Source organism: Megascapheus bottae, chromosome 19 (assembly GCF_031878675.1).
Source record: "Megascapheus bottae isolate mThoBot1 chromosome 19, mThoBot2.hap1, whole genome shotgun sequence".
Classification (NCBI taxonomy): domain Eukaryota; kingdom Metazoa; phylum Chordata; class Mammalia; order Rodentia; family Geomyidae; genus Megascapheus; species Megascapheus bottae.
In genome coordinates this window covers 8,908,293-8,931,926 of record NC_143527.1, presented here as the reverse complement: position 1 = coordinate 8,931,926, position 23,634 = coordinate 8,908,293, and the positions used below count along the sequence as shown (strand labels likewise).

Here is a 23,634-nt window from a genome sequence, read left to right as displayed (position 1 = left end):
TACTTCAATACATATTTTAATGTTTGATGGTATCTTAGTTCACTATTGTCTCTATGATGATAGGTGTTTTTTTTAATAGGCAAATGTAATATAGCTATTAAGTGTCTTCTTAGTAGAGACACTGTGTGAGGTGCCCCCCAAATACCAAGGTGGGTAACTCACCATGTTAGTTTCTAATTTCCTGTCAGGAGATATTTGCTGTTAAGTGAGGTAAAAAAAAAAAAAAAAGTACTGTGGGAGATTAATTGAGGGAGAGATTGCATTTGTAGAGGAGGATATTATAATGAAAGAAGTAGCAACTAATAATAGAACTTGAAGGGTGAAAAATCTGCTGACAAATAAAGGAGATGGTGAGAAAGATTGTCATATTGAGAGAGGCCAAGACAGGAAAGTATGTGGAATGTTCAGGTAAGGTTAGAAAAGTCCAGTTATAATTAGCATTTTCATTTAGCACTGGAGCCCTGTCCTGTTTCCCAGGCCTGTTATTGGATGGACTTCTTCTATTGAGTGAGTTGAAAGTTAATAGCTTCCTTTTTTCACTAGCAAACCTTGTAAAACCTGTTTTGCATTATGTCTTTAAAAATAATTGAGTACACTGAAATACTGAGCCTTTAAAACCTGTTGACCCAGTTAGGGAAAGAACAATCCACTTTTTTTGTAATCTAAACTTCTATTAGTGTTCGTTACTTTTTTCCCCATTGTTAAAGGAAAAACTTAGTAAATAGAAGAGCCTTTTTTATATTTATAATTTCTTATAATTTATATATATAGAATAGCCAGAATTAAGGTGGAGCCAAAACCATAGCAGTAATTGCTATGTTATCAAGTTCATATGTCACTCAAGTATGGATAAACTCATAATAAAGGACTTTTAAGTAAAGCTTTTAAAGTTTAGTTGTGAAAAATATTTGTTTAATTAATAATTAATAAAGTTGCATTTTATTTATGGTTCAGCTGTGCTGTAGTTAATTTGACTGGAATCTAGCATAAATGTTTAAATAGTAAATTGTTAAAATGAATTTGAATATGTTTTATAATTGAGCAAATAAATTTGCTAACTGTTAAGCTGTCTCAGTCAATTGGGAATTGTAGTAATGCTAATGTCTTTTTGTCTGTGTTCTCTTTACATCTGTCATGTTGGTTGTCATAGATTTGGAGGTATTCACTGAATGAGTGGCCATAATTTTAATTGTTCTTTTTTGAAATTAGCTTTTGGAGTATATAAAACAATTTTTTCACCCACTGTTTTACACTAAGATTTCATGTTGCTTATATGGTTTTCATTTCTGCATAATGTTCTACTATGTAAACATTACATAGTAGCTATAATTTCTTAAGTAATTTTCCTGCTGATGGGTTGCTTCCAGGATTTTGTTGTCATAAACTGTGCTGTTGGCATAATCTTTTGGTGATAATGTCTCCTGGTATGCAAGTATTTTTTTAGGGCAATTGTTGGCAATAGAATTACTGTGCCTCAGGGACATCTGGCAGTATGTGGGAGTGTTTTGATGGTCAAAAGATTACAGTTAACATGTCAGTTAGTTCAGGCCTAAGTTATTCCATGGTAACAAAACCTCTGAAATCTTAGTGAGTTGTAATTATTTCTCACTCCACTGTGAACGGGTGACATTGTGGAGGATGGGTGGAAGTTTCTATTTTTACACATTGTAGAAGGACAAGCCTAATAGAAGCTCCTTCTTTTATAATTTAACATTTGTGAAATATGACAGGGGATGAGGTAACTAGACTTTCATTCACTGGCTCTTATAGACAGGGAAAGAAAAGTGACACATGCTACTCTACCAACGACCTGTTAGCTAGAAATGGTTCTCTTTGTAAAGGTCTAGGAAATGAGATGAAGAAGTTAATACCCAGGCTTACTACTGTTTTTGTTTCAAGGGGTGCTCTTGGCATTGACTGGGCAGGCAGAAGTTTTGAGGGCAGAATATTATACAAAAGCTTACATGCCCCCACTGTATACAATGAAGAGCATTCAGCCCTATGTCCTATAGTTATCTCCTTGAGGATGCAGTTCTTGGGTATTTATATTAAAGTATAGTTACTGAGTTGTGGGGCATATGCGTGTTTATTATTATTTATTATTATTATTATTTTTTTTTTTTGGTGGGTCATGGGGCTTGATCTCTGCCTGGGCGCTGTCCCTGAGCTCTTCAGCTCAAGGCTACCGCCCTACCTCTGGGCCTGGATGTTGTCCCTGAACTCTTCAGTTCAAGGTTACCACCCTACCCTTGAGCCAAGCCCCACTTCTCATTTTGTAGAGGTTAATTGTCCTTTTGTGCCCAGACTGGCTTTGAACTTTGATCCTCAGATCTCAGCCTCCTGAGTAGCTAGGGTTACAGGCGTGAGCCACTGCCTGGCTCATGTTAGCCATTTCTATTTTTATAAACATCACTTCCATTCAGTCCTGGATTTATTCATTTTTGGGTTTTGCTTTTACTCCCCCAAATTCTTAAGACGCATGCTAAACATATTAATTTCTGTTTTCTTTTCCAATGTGAGTATTTAGGATGTACAAATTTCCCTCTAGATTCTTTTGGTGTATTCCGTAGACTGTTGTTTAATATTTAATGATTGGTTAGTTTTTAAGAATTTTTAAGTTATAATTTGTTTTAGGTTATGATCTTTTTAACCTGTGAGATGTTGGATGTTTTATTTAGAAATGTTATTAATTTTTTAAGCATATATGTAAATAATTGATTTCTAACTTAATTGGTTTTTTGTTTGAGATTATAGTCTGAGATAATGGCTATCTTATATTCTTTCATATGTTCTGTATGACTTGGCTTATGGTCATTTCTGTAAAGGGAATACAGAATATAATATCACATTGCTTTATTGTTTAAATATTTCCTCCTATGAGTGCAAATTCGATTATTTTGACTACACTATTAGGATTTGAAAACTCTTCTAAGAGGATTTATTTCAGGTTAATCTTACTTTTTCATTAAAGGTTTAAAAACTTTAAAAAGAAGTAAGTCTCTTTAAAGATGAGTCAGTCCCATAAGAAAATATCTTCCTAAGGAGGACGTAAGAGCCCCAAAGTTTTATTGTGAGGGAATAGTGAAATAAGTCTGTACCACTCTTAAACAGAAGGGAAAGATTATCTAACGAAGATGAAACTCTCACCCCTCTCCCCACCATCCTTTCCTTGTATTTCACATTGGTTCATCAGCTGCAAGGCTGTGGCTGTTATGAGTAATGAGGATATGTGGGAGAAAAAGCACAGATCTTTGTATACTTAGTGGCCCAATGTGTGGTTTAGGAAATAAGTTATCAGATCTGTTGTCTTAATTGTTTTTGTCTTTCTTTGTTTTATAGGTAGAAGAAGTGAAGAAGCACCAGCACTGTTTAGCATTTAGCTCCTCTGGACCTCAAAGCCAGACTTACTACATTTGCTTTGATACTTTCACTGAGTATTTAAGGTGGCTGAGGCAAGTCTCCAAGGTAAGCATCATTCGCCCACGAATCAAGATTTCTTCGGTTTCACCTATAGGTATATATAAAACATAGCTGTATACACTTTGTTTTTCCCAGATACAAGCAATGGTTTGGAAATTTTAGCTCTTTTAAGCTGTAACTGAAAAATAGCTTATTAAAAATTGATTTTATGTAGTCTTTTTACTTGAGTGGGTAGACTGGTATGTCTATAAATAAAACCTGAAATTAAAAATATATATGGGATTATCCCAGGGCAAAACACAGAATACTCAGACAATTATTACACATTTCCCACTTCCTCTCCCTATATTTTCATGTAGTCTAATTGTGTGCTACATTCCTTTTTAGATCTTTGTTGTACCATTTGAGTGACTGAGTTTTTTCATCTTATTTTGACAACTTCATATTCCCCATTTTGTCACATTAAGTAATGTATCTTTGTGTGTATAGTATAATGTGGTGAGCTCCTCGACCAGCGAGGAAGAACGACCACCACTCGAGGATTCTTCTCAAATCATACTTTAATGGAGAGCCTTTTGGTTGAAGGGAGAGCAGGAAGCGAAAAAGGGCTGGGCAGGGAAATGCAGCTGCTTATATACATTCAAGGAACAAGGGGCTCTCTACCATTGGCTACTCTGTTGCTAAGGCCGTTTTGAGACTCGGGATTGGTCACGCCCTATTTCGTCATGCGCAGACTGAAGAGCAACTTGATACTTAGTAACGAGTAAAGGCCTCGCACTCACATACCAAATAAGTTACAAGGAGCGAGGCAGGAAACAGGTGCCATCCGGCTCCCCACATCTCCCCCTTTCTTGTTTTGTTGCAGCAAGTCAACATACCTGTTGTGAAGAGAGTAGAGGTGCTGTCCTCCAAAGTAAAACTTGAGGTCCCATTCTAGAGGAGTGACCCAGGCGGCCAACCCTGGATCCCTCCCCTCCAGGCCCTCTATCCCCTTTGTGGAGATGGGCTAGGGGCGCAGACCCATATGCTGACGCACATGCTCTCCCTAACCTGTTAGGGTCAGGAGTGGTACTTTGTCCAACATTTCACAACTCTTGGCTGCCTGTACTCCTATTCCTCGTGCAATAGACTAAGGTCTCGAGGGTGCAAAGGCAGTACAGGACACCTTTTAGTTGGTTTTTAAAGCTGCAAGCCAAATTTTGGGGAGAGTGTCCTTGCTACAAGGCAGTGAGTGCATGAGCAATTAGTACTCTATCCCTTCTATTGCGAGATCTCATGCGACAGAGCAACCAGAGGCAAAAATACAGAGCCCACAACAGGCTGCAACAAACACTCCCAGCCCAGCCCACTCCTTTACAAACGACAGGGAATTTTTTTTACCCAGTCCAAAACTTGTTCTGCTGTTATTGTGATCCTGGTCCTATCAACTAACATAATTTCTGATCTTAATTGAGTGGTTAGATTTTCAAACTAATCAGTCCATTGTCCTAGAAGCATTAGTCACGGGCATTGGTAATGGAAAGGTCTTCATCAGCGCCCACAAAATCCTCTCCTGGGCCATCACTGGATCTGCTAGTATTGCCACCAACATGAGAATAATCTTCATCGTCAGGGCCTTTCTCGGGTTCTCCTTCCACCTTTCGCGTCAATCGCAATGGGACCCAAAGCGGTGTTTCCTGCTCCTGTGGAAAAACACAAACAGCTCCCCTGGATCTCCTTACTACGGGATCCGGTCCGCACCAATTATTTGTAATAACATCCTTCCATTTAACCATCTCAGTTATAATTTTAGGGTTTTGGGCAGCATGTCTATCTGCTGCTGACTTATCATCACTATTTAAAATTAAAAAATTTACTTTGGTGAGGCTGCCAGTGACCTGGCCTTTGTTTGGGATTGCCCTCCAGGACTTGTAAAAAACCTCATTTATTTGCTTATAAACATCCCAGGGGAAATTTGTCTGATCAGCAGCCCATTGTCCTTGCCCTAGGAGCATGTCCACAGTCCACTCGGGCCGCCCTTCTTGTACATTTACTCTATATTGAGCCTGAGCTCTGTCCATAACTATAGACCTGAACTCAAGGAACTGTCCATAATCGAGGCATGTCCGCGCGACCTCATACCAATCATTAGGTGTCATAGCATTAACAGTTAGTCTTCTAAGCAAGGCAGTGGTATAATTGGCCGCAACTCCATAATTACGTACTGCCTCCATCAAATCCTTTAACTGTTTATAGGAGACTGGTTCAAAGGTCCTTTCCTGGGTAACTAGGCTCTCAAAAACTGGGAACGCAGCCGCCAGGCGGGACCACGTGCTTCCTTTTATGAAATGACTTTTTCCCGCCGCCACAGGATAAGGCGGGGGCGCAGAGGGCATGGCTCTCTCTTGCTCATTTCCTTTAGACACTCCGGCCAGAAGGGGTCGTTGAACTCCATACCTATCCTCCTTATACCTAGCAGCCGCCTCCTCCAAGCCTTTTCCCTCTTTCGGGTCCTGTTCCTCATCTGAATTGTTAGTCACTTCCTCATCTGAGTTGCTTAACTCCTCATTTGAATCGTTTAGCTCCTCATCTCTAGACTCCCTTATTTGTAAATGTTGAAACCTGCCCGGGTCCGGGTAAGACTGCCCTGGGGGCGGCTCCATTGTTCTTATGCCTTGGTCCTCCTTATCTCCCTCCTGCCCGGTATCTTGAAAGGGTGCGTCCACCCTCTGTTCTTTGACATAAAATCTCCCTTTTTTATTTTCTTTCCCTTTTCTCTTTGGCCTACCTTTTTCCTCCCCATTTGATTCTGCCTCGGAGAGACTATCCTGGTGCTTCCTCAATGTCCTACTGGCTCTCTTAATCTGTGAGCTGCCGCAACGCAGACAAATGCAATAAAAACACACCAGCAGCACACACAAAGGAAGGACAACAGCAAGCACCCAGAATTGTACCCAAAGAAACAGCATGCCTGGGGATCTCAGCTGATCAGGCTGATTCTTACCGACGTCTCCTCTCCGTATGTTGAGTTCTGAATCCTCCTCGGCCTTTTCGCTTGTCGCCCTGTCTTCCCAAGGTCCCGGGTTTCGGCACCAGTTGTGGTGAGCTCCTCGACCAGCGAGGAAGAACGACCACCACTCGAGGATTCTTCTCAAATCATACTTTAATGGAGAGCCTTTTGGTTGAAGGGAGAGCAGGAAGCGAAAAAGGGCTGGGCAGGGAAATGCAGCTGCTTATATACATTCAAGGAACAAGGGGCTCTCTACCATTGGCTACTCTGTTGCTAAGGCCGTTTTGAGACTCGGGATTGGTCACGCCCTATTTCGTCATGCGCAGACTGAAGAGCAACTTGATACTTAGTAACGAGTAAAGGCCTCGCACTCACATACCAAATAAGTTACAAGGAGCGAGGCAGGAAACAGGTGCCATCCGGCTCCCCACAGTATAAACCAGAACAACATTATAAATACAATGATAAATGTCTGATGAAGTGACTGTGCTCTAGTGCTTCGGTTTGATATGTTTTTGAGACAATACATCCTCTAGGACCATAAGGACATAATTTACTTTCATGTTTTTGAATTTAGAGTCCAATTTGTTGTTCAAGTTCAGTATGAGTCATATTTGCTATGTGATATAATTACTTGCCAGTGAATGAGTAAGAAAATAAATTTGTAAATCATTTAACAGAAAGCCAGAGTATGTCTAGAAAGTCTTTCTGCAACACTCCATTTGAATTATCAGATTAAAAACTGTTCTCTGGTGATGTTTCATCATTTAGGAACATTAGTTTTTCCCTTTCCTGGAGAAGGCAATAAGCAAGTTTTTGATTGATTGCACATAGAAGATTCTAACTTAGTAGATAAATGAAGGCTCTGTCTGTGTAATTTAGCACCCCTACTGGTGAAAATGCAAAAGGCAACACTTTTATCTTTAGATTTCCATGAGGGATTAATGTGACATATCAGTACACCTGTCTAGTTGTTTTACAGTTACTTTGTGATTGCAAATATGAAAGCCAAGTATTAAATAATATGCTTTTTGTATCTAAGTGGTTGTGTCTTTTTTTATTTTCCGCCAGTCCTGGGTTTGAGCTTAGGGCCTGAGCCCTGTCCTTGGACTTTCTCGAGGCTAGAGCTCTACCACTTGAGCCTCAGTACCACTTCCAGCTTTTTCTCTATGCATATGGTACCGAGGAATTGAATCAAGCACTCTACCACTAGGCCAAACTCCCGGCCCCCGATTGTGTCATTTTTTTGTGCTGTCCTATGTATCATAATTAAATAGTCCAAAGCAGGAAATCCATTGCTGACTTTCTGCTTTAATTGAAGCATAGAAAATTGCTTACTATATGGAGATAGTGAATTTCAAAAAGAATCTTCTTATTTAGATACTTTGGATAATTTTTTCATTTTAAAGGAAAGTTGCAGAATCTAGTTTCTATGTGTTGTACATTGTTTCCTAAACACATTACCTGAAATACTTGTCAAAACTAAGACACAGACATTGCTAGTGCATTCCTCTAAACTCTCTTTCAGGCTTCATGTTTCACTAGTTGTTCCATAGGCCCTTTTGGTTCTGATTTCTAATCCAAGGTACCATATTGCATCTTGTGTCTACCTTATGTCCTGTGATCTGTAACAGGTTTTTAGTCCTTTTTTTTTTTTTTTTTTTTTTTTTTGCCAGTCCTGGGCTTGAGCTCAGGGCCTGAGCACTGTCCTTGGACTTTCTCAAGGCTAGAGCTCTACCACTTGAGCCTCAGCACCACTTCTGGCTTTTTTCAATGTATGTGGTACCGAGGAATCGAACCCGGGTCTTCATGCATGCTAGGCAAGCACTTTAACCACTAGGCCAAACTCCTGGCCCCTTGTTTTTTTTTTTTTATGACATTTTTCAGGAATTGTATAGAATGTTCAATGAGAGGATATGGTGATCTTTAAGACAAAATTAAAGAGTAATACATTTTAGAGCAGTTGTCAGCTGCTTCACATTCTTTCTGAAGTTAAGTCAGAGATATGGCTAAAGATGTAAGAATATTCATAAATGAGCAAGCATACCACAGCAGATTATTTGAAACAGGTTCAACACAGTTTTGTATGTTAAACATGTACTTAGTTGCTAACTTACTGTTGTCAATCTGTCAGACATTTACCAAACACCTTCTAATAGTCAAGACTGGGTTTTATTTCCCTAGGAAATAAACAAGTGGAAAACAAGTTCTATTCCTCCTCACTAGTTATCCTGGGAGAGACAAATGATTAGTAAGTAAACCGATAAGAAATCGGGCTGGGAGTTTGGCGGAGTGGTAGAGTGCTTCCTTAGCATGCATGAAGACCTAGGTTCGATTCCTCAGTACTGCATACATAGAAAAGCTGGAAGTGGTGCTATGCTCAAGTGGTAGAGCACTAGCTTTGAGGAGGAAAGCCCAAAGATAGTGTTCAGGCCGAGTTCAAGTCCTAGGACTGGCAAAAAAATAAAAATAAAATAGCAAGTAATTGTAATGTGTAGGGTGATAGAACAATGGGGGCAGCAGCATATATCTTTCTGAGGAGTAGACATTTAAGTGAAACTTGGGTGAAGGAAGAATATGATTATTTGAAGATTTAGTAAGACAAACTTTTCAGACAGAGGTAAAGATAGGAAGGCCCTAAGATGGCAATAGTCAGAGTGTTACAAGGTGGAATGTTAAGATAGTCAGGAGTCTGCTGTTACAGAACAAAGTGAAAAGTTTGGATTTTATTATTAATGTAATAGCATACCATGAAAAGAGCTCCTAGCTTATTTGCTTAATCTGGCATGTATGGTAACTGGACTGTAGAGAACAAGAATATAACCAGGGGACCTGGTTCTTTATAGTTTTGTGGCTGATCCAGGCATGAAGTGATGGTGGTTTCACAATGCAGGTTTATAGAGATTGAGTGACAGCATTACTGATACATAACACAGAACAAAAAGGAAAGAAAGAAATGAAGACTAGCTTCTAGATTTTACTTTTAATTACTGGGTAGATTGCAGGCTTAGCTGAAACTGATACTACTAATTTAAACTAGCAAAATATAGCTTTGAACTTGAGAGCTTTTGTTCCAAAAGAGGGTAGAAAGAGAAAGCATAAGAGATGATAAATCCCCTCCCTTGCTCTCTCCTTCTTTTCCTTCTCTTCCCCATTCCCCTTCCTCCCTACTTCCTCTCCTCTTTACTCCCTTCATTCCCCTTAGGTGGTACTGGCATTTATATTCAGGAACTGCACTTGCTTGGTAGGTGCTCTGCCACTTTAGTCACATCTTCAGCCCTTTTTTCTTTCTATTTATTATTTTTTCTTATTGTCGGTGTGATGTATAGAGGTGTTGCAGTTACATTTGTCAAGTAGTAGGTACATTACATTCTTGAATATTGATATCCCTTCCTATGCTTTTCTCCCACTTTCCCTCCCCACATCCTGTTCCAGTCATCTTGTTTTTCCCCTACCCTATTTCAAATAAACAAATAAATGCATATATAATATACCAGGTACCAAAGTCAGATACAATAATAATGGGATAAACCATATGGGAAAACAAGAGGTAAGAAATAACTTTACATAGTATTAAAAACAACAACCACAAATATAAGCCTCTTGCTTATGTATCCTGGAGTTCATTTCACTTAGCTTCATCCTATATGGCCATATGCACTTAGCTTTTGAGCTATTGTGATCCTCTGCTAGGGAAATCCTAGATGTATACTAATTATTACTAATGAGGGAAACCATGGAGCCTATGTTTCTTTGGATCTGGCTTACTTCACTTAATGTAATTTTTTCTCAAGTCTTTCCATTTCCTTACAAATGGGCTATGCCATTTTTTTCTCATGGCAGCATTGAATTCCATTGTGTATGCCACATTTTTTTGATCTGTTCATCTAATGAGGGACATCTGGGTTGGTTCCATATCTTAGGCATGGTAATTAATGCTGTAGTGAACATGGTTGTGCTGGTAGCTTTAGTATGTCCTCTTTTATGGGCATGGAGGTAAATGCCCAGGAGTGGAATTGCTATGTCATAGGGGAGCTTAGCTCTATGTTTAGCTTTTTGAGGAACCACCATACTGCTTTCCAGAATGGCTTCAACTTTTTTTTTCTTTCATTATTTTCAAATAGAATCTCACTTCTTGCCCAGGTGTCCCTGAGCAATGGTCTTCCTATCTGTACTTCCCTGTGAGATACATATCATGATACCCAGATCTTTTTTTGGGAGAGGTGAAATGAAGGTCAAATGAACTTTTTGCTTAGGGTAAATGATCTTTCTGATCTCTATACTCTGTATCTTGAGTAACTAGGATTATAGGTATGAGCCATAACACCTGGGCTAAACTATTATTAAATAGAATGTCAAAATAATAACTTCTGTTATTGGTGATTCTAAATGTCAAATATTAGTCTGATTAATACTGTTTCTTATTCCTAATTGGCTAGTGTGTCATTTCTGTGTAGTAGTCCACCCATCAGGAGTCTGACACTTTGATTACTCCATAAATGATGAATAGATTAAGACATCAGACTTTGTGATCATCAACCTTATTGGTCAATTTGATTGCATTAAGAAATGCTTAGAAGATTAGTAAAGTACACTTCTGAATGTGTGAAGGTGTTAACAGAAGGATTAGATCATGAGGTCTAATCTAGTCAATGGGTTAATCCTTTGATGGATTCATAATGTAATGAAGCATTGGGAGGTGGTGATAGGTAGGAGACAGGGCCTGGGTGGAGCAAATAGGTAATTGTGGATGTGATATTAGGGTCTGTTTCTGTTCTGTCCCTTCCTGTATCTCTTTCTGTTTTGTGGCCCCCATGATGTCATGCCCTCCTTGCAAAGATGGACTGAAATACCTAAATAATTTATTTTTCCTATAAATTATTTCTGTCAGTTATTTGGTCACAGACTTCTTCAGTGGGAGTCATAGTCGGCCCTCACTAAATCATGATTGACTTATCGTAGCTTCACTGTATTGCAGGTTAACTCATGGGAGTTCCCTTTTGTGACCACAGTGTAGCCATAAGTGAACCTCAATCTAGTGAGGGAGAACCATCTAACTCTTCTACTTTGCAGATTTTTACCTGTCACTGGGATCTCTGGGTGAGGGATCACTGCATTGAAGATGATGACAGATGAGAACATGAGGGTGGCAAGATGGTGGGGAGAGAGGATGCATCTCCTAGTTTCCTTTTCCAGTGATTATTAATTTTATCTCCAGTAGACTGAAGATGTCTACTGGAATAGTCATGGAATACTAGAATATCCTCATCTAGCCACCAAACTTATACCCATATACATATAAACATAGGAATTTGAACATTTATAGAACACATTTATACAAGTAGGAATGTTCATGAGAGAAGAAAGACTTCAATTTAATTACCTTAGATTTTACGCTTTTTCATCTGATAAAGGGAATTATATTTAACTCAGGGTGTATGTGGAATGTGCATGTTATAGCGTATAGTAAATATTAGATGCGGGTTTGTGTATTTGTGAATGACAGAAGAAATAAGTAATTGTATCTCATTCCTGTCATTCATCAGTAATTGGTCATAGGTAATGGGTTTTTTTGTTGTTGTTGTTATTTTTGTTTGTGCCAGTCTTGGGGCTTGAACTTAGGACCTAGGTGCTATCCCTGAGTAGTTTTGTTCTACTACTTGAACAAGCCATAGCTCATTTTTCATAATTTTTGGTTGTTAAGTGAAGATACACAGACATCCCTGCCCAGCCTAGCTTTGAACCTCAATCCTGAGAGCTGTGGCTAAGATTACAGGTGTGAGCCACCTGTGTTTGGCCACAGTCTTTTTAAGTATTGCCTCATTTATATGGCTGTTTTCAGCAGATAAGAGTACAATTAAAAGGGCACTTATTTATCTGAATAAGGTACATTCTGTTTTATTAACTTGCATAGCAACTTCTTAAGGGAAACTAATAATGATTTTTCTCCTGAAAAGACATGGATAGAGAAGAGAGAAAATATTTTATTAAAATGTTAAAATTTTGGGCTGGGAATATGACTTAGTGGTAGTGTGCTTGCCTAGCATACACAAAGCCCTGGGTTCTAGTCTTCAGTACTACATAAACAGAAAAACCTTGAAGTGGCAGTGTAGCTCAAGTGGTAAAGTGCTACCCCTGAATAAAGGAAACTCAAGGATAGAGCCTAGAGCCTGAGTTTAAGCCCCAAGACTGGCCAAAAAAAAAAAAAAAAAAAGTTAAAATTTAAATGCAATGTCTTTCCCTAATCTTAAAAACTACATAGGATTTCAAAAATTTTCTGAATGACTAGAGTATATTTAAATTTGTGGTAGATCATTTGCCTAGTTGTGTGAAGTCATAGATCATTAGATCTAGATCTAGGGATCTTTTCATTGTGCTAGGGATCTAGCAAAATTTAGTAGTTATTATGTAACTGAATTAAAAGACAAATTAAGCAGAGAGTAGTGGTGTATGTTTGTAATTCCAACACTGAGTCTGAGGCAGAATGAAGCAACCTGTCTTTAAAAAAACAAAAACAGAGCCAGGAGTTTGGCCTACTGGTAAGAGTGCTTGCCTAGCATGCACGAAGACCTGGGTTCGATTCCTCAGTACCACATACATAGAAAAAAGCTGGAAGTGGTGCTGAGGTTCAAGTGGTAGAGCTTTAGCCTTGAGAAAGTCCAAGGACAGTGCTTAGGTCCTGAGCTCAAGCCCAGGACTGGCAAAAAACAAAAACAGGGGCTGGAAGTTTGGCCTAGTGGTAGAGTGCTTGCTTAGAATGCATGAAGATCCGGGTTCGATTCCTCAGTACCATATACATAAAAAAAAAAAAAAAAGCCAGAAGTGGTGTTGTGACTCAAGTGGTAGAGCTCTAGCCTTGAGAAAGCTCAAAGACAGTATTCAGGCCCTGAGTACAAGCCCCAGGACTGGTGTAAAACAACAACAACAACAAAAAAAAACAAACACTACCACCACCACCACCACTACCACCACAACAAAAACCAAAATGAGCTCTCTCTCTCTCTTCTCTCTCTCTCTCTCTCTCTCTCTCTCTCTCTCTCTCTCTCTCTATATATATATATATATATATATATATATATACGTATATATATATACGTATATATACACATATGTATATATATGTTTATTTGAAATAGGATAGGGAAAGGGGAAAACAAGATGGGGGAAGGGATATGGGGACAAAAACATAAGAAGCAGTATCAATATGTGTGAAGTAATGCACCTTCTATCTGGCGAATAAAACTGTAACTCCTCTATTAATTACAATTAAAAATATATGGGAAAAAACCCTAGATACATAAGGCCATATAGGATGAGGCTAAATGAAAGGACCTCAGGGATATGGAAACAAGAGCTATATAATGTATGATAGTTGTTCTTAATGTACTATATTATTTCTCATTAAAAATGATAAATGAGCTATAAGGGGGCTGACTGAAAAGATAAGAAAAAAATGAAAACTCATTTGGGTAGGAATCAAATACAAAATGTGGCTATATCGTTGTTTAAACTTCCTAAATTGAGGATAATCTTTTTTTTTTTTTTTGCCAGTCCTAGGCTTGAGCTCAGGGCCTGAGCACTGTCCTTGGACTTTCTCAAGGCTAGAGCTCTACCACTTGAGCCTCAGCACCACTCTTGGCTTTTTTTCTACGTATGTGGTACCAAGGAATCGAACCCAGGCCTTCATGCATGCTAGGCAAGCACTCTATTGAGGATAATCTTTTATGATAGCAAGATTGTTATCTTTGCTTTAAGCTTATTTTTCTTTAACCCAGCACCAAGGCAAAGTAGGTTGAGACTGCCAAACAGTGGGTGAAAATGTCACAGTGCTTCAGAATATATGCCTACAGGGATTTAGAGTAGATATGGCTGAATATTATAAGCCCTTTCTACTTTTAGCATCTGATTGTCATCTGCTTTTCCTCATATGTAGGTATAAGGAAGTTCTATAATTTAATCATACTCAATATCTCTATGGAAACGTTTTCTTTTCCTCATATTGAGCAACAAAACATTCACAGACTAGATTGTCTTTACATCCTGATGTTTAAGTGAGGATTCATCCTGATGAAGGTCTAAGAGAAAACCAAATCAACAGCCGAAAGAAAAATCCTGAGTTTTTTATTTTTAATGACCATTATCACTCCACTGACATTAAGAATACTGGAAGGACCAAACTACAATTACTTTTAAGTCAAAAATTATCAAATTAAATTACTGAAAAAGCAGAGTTTTTTATTTTCAGTTTATATTTTTGTATTTTAGCAACAAAATCTTTTATTTCAATTGGTTTTGGGAAAATTAAAAAGATTATTAATGTGTGTTTTATTGAATATGTCTTACTGAAATAAGCTAATTTTTAAAGCTGAAACTTAGTATTTAATATTGCTTGCCAAAATAAAACCCAAGGCATTCCCTTAAAAGTTTTTATGTTGGGTGTATGCTAGTGGTAGAACCTGAGGAGAAACTCCTTTGGGACAATTACAGGATTGGTTTTGAAGTCATCCCTAAAATATGAATGAGCAACATGCTTTAAAAATTTAGTAAATATTCTCATGTGTAATGTGTCAAAGAAGAGTTACTTGTTCAACAAACACGTGTCTACTATGTTTTCCAAGTTGTTAGAGAGGTAGTTATATAAAAAGGCTAAGAGTGGCAGTGGAGAAGAGAACAGGAATTGCAGGCAATCTGTTAATGGGGTGGGGGTATCATTAAGGAAATACTGCCCTAGATTTCCATATTAGGGCCTGCTTTTTAGTGTCTTTGCTTTAGACAGTAGTGATTGATCCTGTGACTTCTTTTCAAATGTAGTCTTTGATGTGAATCTTTATATTACTTCTATGACATTGAATTAAAATTATTTCTTTAATTCACAGTTTAAAAATAGATTCAGGCCTGGTGCATGCTCCAGTGGCTCATTCCTGTAACCCTAGCTACTCAGGAGGCTGAGATCTGAGGATTGTGGTTCAAAGCCAACCCAGGCAGGAAAGTTTGTGAGAATCTTATCTCTAATGAACTAGTTAAAAATCCAGAGACGAATGGGGCCGGGAGTTTGGCCTAGTGGTAGAGTGCTTGCCTAGCATGTGTGAAGACCCGGGTTCGATTCCTTGGTACCACATACATAGAAAAAAAGCCAGAAATGGTGCTGAGGCTCAAGTGGTAGAGCTCTAGCCTTGAGAAAGTCCAAGGACAGTGGTCAGGCCCTGAGATCAAGTCCACGACTGGCAAAAAAAAAAGAGTCTCACAGGACTTTGGGGCCAGGAGTTTGGCCTAGTGGTAGAGTGCTTGCCTAGCATGCACGAAGACCCGGGTTCGATTCCTCGGTACCCCACATACATAGCAAAAAGCCAGAAGTGGTGCTGAGGCTCAAGTGGTAGAGTGCTAGCCTTGAGAAAGTCCAAGGACAGTGCTCAGGCCCTGAGCTCAAGCCCAGGACTGGCAAAAAAAAAAAAAAAAAAAAATCCAGAGATGACACTGTGATTTAAGTGGTAGAGCCCCAGCCCTTGCACAAAAAGAGTCTCAAGAATAGTGCCCAAGCCTAGCACCAGCAAAGAAAAAAAAAAAAGAAAAGGAAAAAATGGATTTAGATCTGCTGATTTAATGTTGTAAATATTGTTTATTGTTTTTAACTCTGTGTGTACACGTGAGCCGCACCAGCACAGGAACTTTGAGACTTCTCACTCTATTGGCTTTTTCATTCAAGGCTGGGACTCTACCTATCCCTTGAGCCACAGCTCAAGTTTTTTGGTGGTTAATTCTTCGAGATAAGAGTTCTATAGGCTTTTCTAGTGTGTCTGGCTTCTCATCTTGAGTCTCACATTTTATAACTTCAGGCCTGAGCTACCAGCACGTAGAGCCACCTACCTATATGCCAAATATAGCCAGGTGTGATGGCTCATGCCTGTTAGCTACTCAGGAGGCTGAGATCTGAGGATCAAGGTTCAAAGGCAGCCTAGGCACAAAAGGACCTTAAGACTCTTATCTCCAATTAACCTCTAGAAAACGGAAGTGAGGCTTGTGGGGCTTGGCTCAGGGGTAGGGCAGTAGCCTTGAGCTGAAGAGCTCTGGGACTATGCCTAGGCCCAGGGGTAGGGTGGTAGAGTAGCCTTGAGCTGAAGAGCTCAGGGACAGCGCCCAGACAAAGTTCAAGCCCCATGACCAAAAAAAAAAAAAAAAAAAAATAGGAAAGAAAATGCCAAATATTTAAAAGCAGCAATAAGAGTATATTTACATAGTGTTGACCCAGCTTCCTCTGTTATCGTCTCATGGTCAGTGGTGTTCTATGTACATTTCATCTCTCTGTCTTCATGATGTAGCAGATCTAAGACACGTATTATACATATGTGTGTGTTTGTGTGTCTGTGTATAACTAGACCATGAGAACTCATCTTACAAGACTAAACTTAAAAGATAAAACCACAGCTCTATTATCTATGTTTTATTTTTTCTATTAAAGAAAACCCACATCTTCAGTTCATATTGTGGAGACTAGAGAGAGTGTCTTAATCCTGAAATAATGTTAACTATGATACCAAAGAGAATACACAGAAATTGTGGAAAGGTCATAATTATAAATTACTCTTCTGACTAATTTGAAAAACGTTTTTGATACTACTAAGATTTGAACTTAGGGCCCTGAGCTAGCTAGGCAAGTGCTGTACCACTTGAACCACATACTTAGGTCTATTTGCTTTTCAGTTTTAGTTGTCAGATAGGGCCTCTAATTAGTGATCTTCCTGTCTCTGTTTCCCTCTGTCTTTGGTGTATTCTTCTTTTATCATACTGAATGTTTTCAAGTATGGATTAGCCAAATGAAGCTGAAAACAGTTTGCTATTTGGCATGTTTTCAAGGTTACCATTTTGAATTTGTATAGTAAAATTACTAAATCAAATGTGAAGCCCTGTAGTTAGGAATATAAATTGTCTAACTTTTATCTGAGGTACTAAAGACCGAGATATGTTGGATTTGATTTTTTTTCTGATTTTGAAATATTTACCCAAGCGTAATATGATATTTTGCAGATGGGACCTAAGACCAAAGTCAAAATTTATGTGTCATATACACATAATATACATAGCCTGAAGGCAATTTTATACTACATATTTAGTTACCTTCATTTTTAGCTGTGACTCATCACATAAATGTCAGATATGGAATTTTCCATTTGAGGCATCACTCAAAAATTTTGGGATTTGGGGCACTTTGAATTTCAGATTTTCAGATAGAGGCAGTTTGATGTGTACTTACTAAAAATAGCCTCCTGCCCTATTGCTTATTGCTCTACAGTAGGGGAAAAGGAGACTCAGCATGTTCTCTTCCAAGGACTTAGGATATCATCCAGGCCAGCTTAGTTAAAACAGAGCGAGTATCAACCCAAGATTATATCTGTGTCTGTGTTAAGGTAGTTGTCATTTCTTTTGCTGTGCAACAAACTATTTTAATTTTTCAACATTGACAAAAAGAAAGTCATTGGCCTGATCTCACGTTGAATGAAAGTCATATAAAGCTAGGTGTAAATACCATTCCTTATGTAGGAATGCGATACAGAGTGAATCACAATTGAACTTTTGTGTTGTGTGTACAGTGTTTACTGTCCATAATTAATTCAAACAATATTCTATTGAACATGAGTCAGTCATTCTACTGTAATAGAATCAAGGAAGATTCATGTAATTAGAGGTAGTTGCAGTGGAGTCTTTCATACAACTTAGTTATGTTTTATCTGTATTTTGCCTCAACTTGAATGTAGTTTAAGAGTGTGTCACTTGTCCTTTAGCGATTGTGCTACTTCGTTATACTAGCTCGTAATGGTGAATAGTCTTGTCAGAACCATTTTCCTGAGCCAAGGCTTTTCTGGAAACCTTTCCTTCACCTCTTAAACTGATTATGGTTAGAGATCTAAGGGCCCTTTGACCATAGACAGTCTACCAAGCTTCTGGTAGAATCTGAAGTGGAACATATGGTCTGAGTGGCATGAATTTTTTTGCTTATAAAACAGGATTATCTAATTTGAGAAGATTGCTTTTATACTAATTCTATAGTAATAATGTGGAAAAGATTGGAGATTTAGTATATGATATTTGGGTGTAGGAAAACAATGAGGAAAGGAGTTTTCAAGGATAATTAGAAGTTCACTGCAAAAAATGAGGAAAGCTCATTTTAAGGAGTTGTGAAATGAGTGCAGAGGCATAGCCACATCAGATGCAGGTATGCCACAGAAGTTTCTGTAAGACAAAGTAAGATATCACGGAAGCTAGAAAAATAAAATGACTATAACTAATATAGAATATTTCTTGCCAATTTTATTTCATTATCTCATGAAAATTTGATGGATTTGTCAAATATTATAGTTAACTTTTCAACATAATGACTATTAAAAATTTATATTATAGAATCTCATTATTACAGCTATAGTATTAGGAATTAAGGCATTTAGAAATGTTTCTTTGAGACAAGCTTGGTAGTGTATATATTTAATCTCAGCTACATAGGAGAGACAGAATATTCACTTGAGACTGGCCCCAGACAAAAGTAGTATCTGAAAATTGATAAAGGGGCAAGAAGGGTTGGCATAGCTCAATTGTAGAGTGCCTGCCTTCCAGTGCAAGGGCCTGTGTTCAAATCCCAGTACCACCCTCCTCTTCCAACCAAAGGAGAAATTCAAAAGAAAAAAGAGACATTTCATTTTGAATTTAGGCCGAAGATAAAATTGTCTGGATTAGCCAGGCATGGGTGGCTCACTTCTGTAACCGTAGCTACTCAGGAGGCTGAGATCTGAGGATCAAGGTTCAAAGCCAGCCTGGGCACCAAAGGACCAGAGACTTTTATCTCCAGTTAACCTCTAGAAAATGGGAAGTGGGGCTTGGCTCAAGAATAGGGCGGTATCCTTGAGTTGTAGAGCACAAGGACAACACCCAGGCCTAGGGGTAGAGTGGTAGCCTTGAGCTGGGTGACAGCACCCAGAGTTCAAGCCCCATGACCCACCAAAAAATAAGAAAAAGTTGTTTTGATTCTGTTAAATTTTGTTTTCTATTTGTAAAGCTGTGATTAAGTTAATGAAATAATAGAATGTTCTCATTATAGCTGTCAGTGAACATCATCAACTCCTGTTTCCACACTGCTGATCCTTTCTTTTTTCCTGTGGTGACTATTGTTTCTGAAATCCTAGTTAATATGTCCTGAAGAAGAGATTTTTCACTTCACTTCTGAGCTAATTCAGTTTAAAATGTTTTAGCTATTTTTTTCTGAATTTTTACAATTCCCTTTTGTACAAAGAGCACAGTATCTGGCCTTACCATCTTATAACAAAAGAAGTATGCAGTACCTATTTGTATTTAGGCTCTCCCTGTTTAAAACTCACCTCATGTTCTGTCATCTTCCTTCCCCTAGAGTCTTCTGTTCTCCTTGCTTTCTTTTTGATCTTTTTTCCTGCTGAGGAAAGAAAGGAGTATCTTTTCCTTTGAACCTGGTGCTATTCTAGCATCCACTTGAATTGTCAGTACTTGAACAAGTGAAAAAACATGTTCCTCTTGTTCCTGGTGGGACTCTCGAAACAGTTTTCCATAGAAATATTAAAGAAAATTGGTTGGGATCTGCATTACTATAATTAATACTTTAAATATATGTGGATTTTGTCTACATAATGTTATCTTTAATGAAACAAATTCTAGGTTTCAAGCAAGGAACTTAAAGCTATATTTTAAAGTAATAACATGTTATTGTAAAATTGGGAAGGTATTATAAGATTGTAAGGAAGTTGCCAAGAAAGTAAAGTAATATTAATTGTAGCTCTCTGGAATAATTGCCCTAACAATTAGCCTTCCCCCCCCTGCTTTTTTTACACTACTGGGGATTAAACTCACACTTAATAGACAAAACTCTTACCACTTGAGCCATATCTCTAGCCCTTTTTACATTTAATTATTTTTCACTTAGGGTCTTATGTCTCTTGTCTGGACCAGCCTAGACTGGTCATCTGATACTCCTATCTAAGGCTCCTCATAGCTGGTTTTAGAGGTGTTATATCACCTCATCCAGTTTATTCTTCACAATGAGGTATCTTTAATTTTTTTGCTTAGTCTGATTTAGAAACTTATCTAGCCCGTATCTACTTTCCAGGTTTGAAGCCACTGTGCTTGGCTTTGTACACGTTCTTTTTTTTTTCTTTTTACATTTTAAATTGCTATTACTAAATTGTTGTACAGAGGTGTTACAATTCTATAAGTTCAGCTATGAGTAAAATGCTTCTTGGCTAGTATCACCACTTCCTCTGTTCTCCATTTTTCTTTCTAGTCCCTAGCCTTAAGTTGCATAGTTAATTTTTTATACAACATATATTGAATATAATAACTGCAATGTTAAGTATTCTTTCTTTTGGGGGGGTGGTCATGGGGCTTGAACTTACCTTGGTGTTGTCCCTGAGCTCTTCAGCTCAAGGCTACTGCCCTACCCTTGAGCCAGTCTCTACTTTCCATTTTCTAGAAGTTAATTGGAGATAAGAATCTCAGGTCCTTTTGTGCCTGGGCTGGCTTTGAACCTTGATCCTCAGATCTCAGCCTCCTGAGTAGCTAGGATTGCAGGCGTGAGCTACCTCACCCAGCAATGTTAAGCATTCTTTAATGTTGAACTCGGTAGACATTCCCCATCTCCTGCCAGATTATTTACAGTGTTTCAGATGCCTACAGAGTATGATAAGACTGTTGTTTCTTTTTTTAATATTTTTATTGTAATTAATAAAAGGGTTACATGATATTTGCCAGATAGAAGGTTTCTTTCTTTTAAGTAAGTTGAAGTCTTTTCCCTGTAGCTTTGACTCATGATGAATAAAGGCAAATGAAATGTTTTCAGTGTTGAAAACAGGGACATACTGTTGTCTGATTATTTGAAAACTGGTCCAATAGGAAGATAGTAGGAGCTTAACATATGGGATTAACCAGATTTCTGTATCTGGCCATTTTATATTTTGAAGTTGAATTCTTTTCATCTAAGTGTTTAATTAAAAAAATAGACATTTGAAAGTTCTAATTCCCAATACTTTTTTATCTTGGGAGTTCCCAGTATTTTAAATCCAACTATTGTGATGGAGTTAATTCTTCTATGTACTGATCTAATTTATAATTTTGTAAGTTAGGAAACAGTGAAAAAATAAGACCGGAAATCTCTACTGTTCATGCTTGACCTTATATGGTAGGTTAGGAACTTAAACCATCTTAATATACTAAATATAAAACAAGTAGTTTATTTCTAACACTTGAATCATTTAACCCTATAACCATTGTGTGTGTGTGTGTGTGTGTGTGTGTGTGTGTGTGTGTGTGTGTGAATGTAACACCTTCTGAAGAATGCCTGCTATGACTTTCAGAAACATTTTCAGGTAGTAACATTCTCAAGACATTGTTTACCCATATTTTGCCAATAAGGAAATGAGCAAGGAACTTTGAGTTCAGATTCTATCTCCACCCAAGTCGTGCTTTGTTTTCTTTATTGTTACTGAAAAGCACAATGGTGTTTATGTGTGTGGGGTGGAGATAACTCTTAGATTGACACTCTTGTAATTTTGAAAGGCTGTTGGTGCCATTTCCAATGACCCTGTTCATTTGGTTCTGACTTATAAACAGTGAGGTACCAGGTCTATAGTTCCAGTTCAGGCTACTCAGTAAAGTTCACTGGACAACACAGAAGTGCCTGTGAATGCTAGGACTGTTTTGTGAGTGAAGAGGCCTCCTGTTGGTAGCTGGTACAGTTGACTTGAGGCTCAAAGGTCTATAGCCTTCATTCGTGCTTTCATGAATCCTTATACAGATGGTATTGAATTGTAGTTTACATTTCTGTGCTCTCAAGAGGCTAAGCCCTTGAAGATGAAGAGTGCATCTCAAGTGTAATACTACTTCTGTATCACATACAGTACCTGGTTTGCAGAGGGCTGAAGCTGAATCTATATGGGATGATGCCAACCGTCCATCTGCTGCATCCCCTCCTCTCCTGCAAAGAAAGAGGTCAAAATATCAAGGAGCATCTCTTTCTATATTGTTACAGGCTAGTGCTTTAACAATGATACAAGTGTTCTGTTTGTTCTTTAGCTCGGAGTTCTGTTGAATACTTTTGTTTTTGGTGTCCTTTGCTGTATTTTAGCTGGTACTTCATGATCCTAAAATTATAGCTCCCCACCTGTGCTCTTGTTCCTATAGACTTCCATTTCTGATTTTTGGTTGGCATTGAAAGCTCTCTAGATTTTCACATTGCCTTAATTGATTTACAATCCATTCCACTGTTTCTAATTTAAAGTTATAGATACAACATATTTTTACTATTTAATAGTTTCCCCAGTCATTTAACCTTTTTTTTTTTTGTGGGTCATGGGGCTTGAACTCTGGGCATGAACACTGTGGCTGAGCTCTTCAGCTCAGGACTACTGCCCTACCCCTGGGCCTGGGCATTGTCCCTGGCCTCTTCAGCTCAAGGCTACTACCCTACCCTTGAGCCAAGCCCCATTTCCCATTTTCTAGAGGTTAATTGGAGATAAGAGTCTCAGGTCCTGTTGTGCCCCGGCTGGCTTTGAACCCTGATCCTCAGATCTCAGCCTGCTGAGTAGTGAGGATTACAGGAGTAAGCCACTGCACCCAGCTAAACTTTTAAGAAAAAGACACATTAAGATACTAAAATGATAAATTGATATGTTCTAATTAGGACATTATTAATGTATTTTAATTTTATAGGAGAGTTTTTCTATATCTTTTAACCAGATTTTATAAAATGATAATTCATATAAGGATTAGATTGTGGAAAAAACTATGGAAAAAGGTCCAATCTAAAGCAGTTTGGAAGATTTTTAAAAAAATAGTAAATTACTGTATGAAGCAATGGAAATTAAAATAAATTTTTTGTGTGTTGATATGAAGTTGAAAGAAAGGAAGTTATTAATTGCTTGACTGATAATATCAATAAACACAAGCCTTTCCTAAGTAATTTTGGGGGACAGGGAGGGATAAAAGTTCAAACTGGGTCAGTTGAAGTTAAGAATTGTTTACTGAAGCCTTGTCGACTCCAGAGAAGACTATACTTTTAGTGAGGGACATAATTGCCCAAGTCACTGAAGGCTAGCCAGAGCAATTAATGACTCAGAATACCAGTTAGCAGAAATCCTGTAGGTTTTACAAGAGAATTATTTGTGCTATTTTAACTGCTTTGACCAAGCCCTTCAGTGTCATTTCATGTTAACTTTGAG

The 23,634-nt window shown here is 38.1% G+C and overlaps 1 protein-coding gene across 2 annotated transcripts in view; it reads left to right on the top strand.

Moving 5' to 3' along the window:
• Window positions 1–23,634, top strand: part of Phlpp1 (PH domain and leucine rich repeat protein phosphatase 1) — a 168,089-nt gene that overhangs the window by 75,344 nt on the left and 69,111 nt on the right. For both annotated transcript variants that reach the window (XM_090352998.1, XM_090352997.1), the window contains exon 3: window positions 3,340–3,465. In XM_090352998.1, the coding sequence (XP_090209124.1) occupies window positions 3,340–3,465 (126 nt within the window). The remainder of the gene's footprint in view (window positions 1–3,339; window positions 3,466–23,634) is intronic.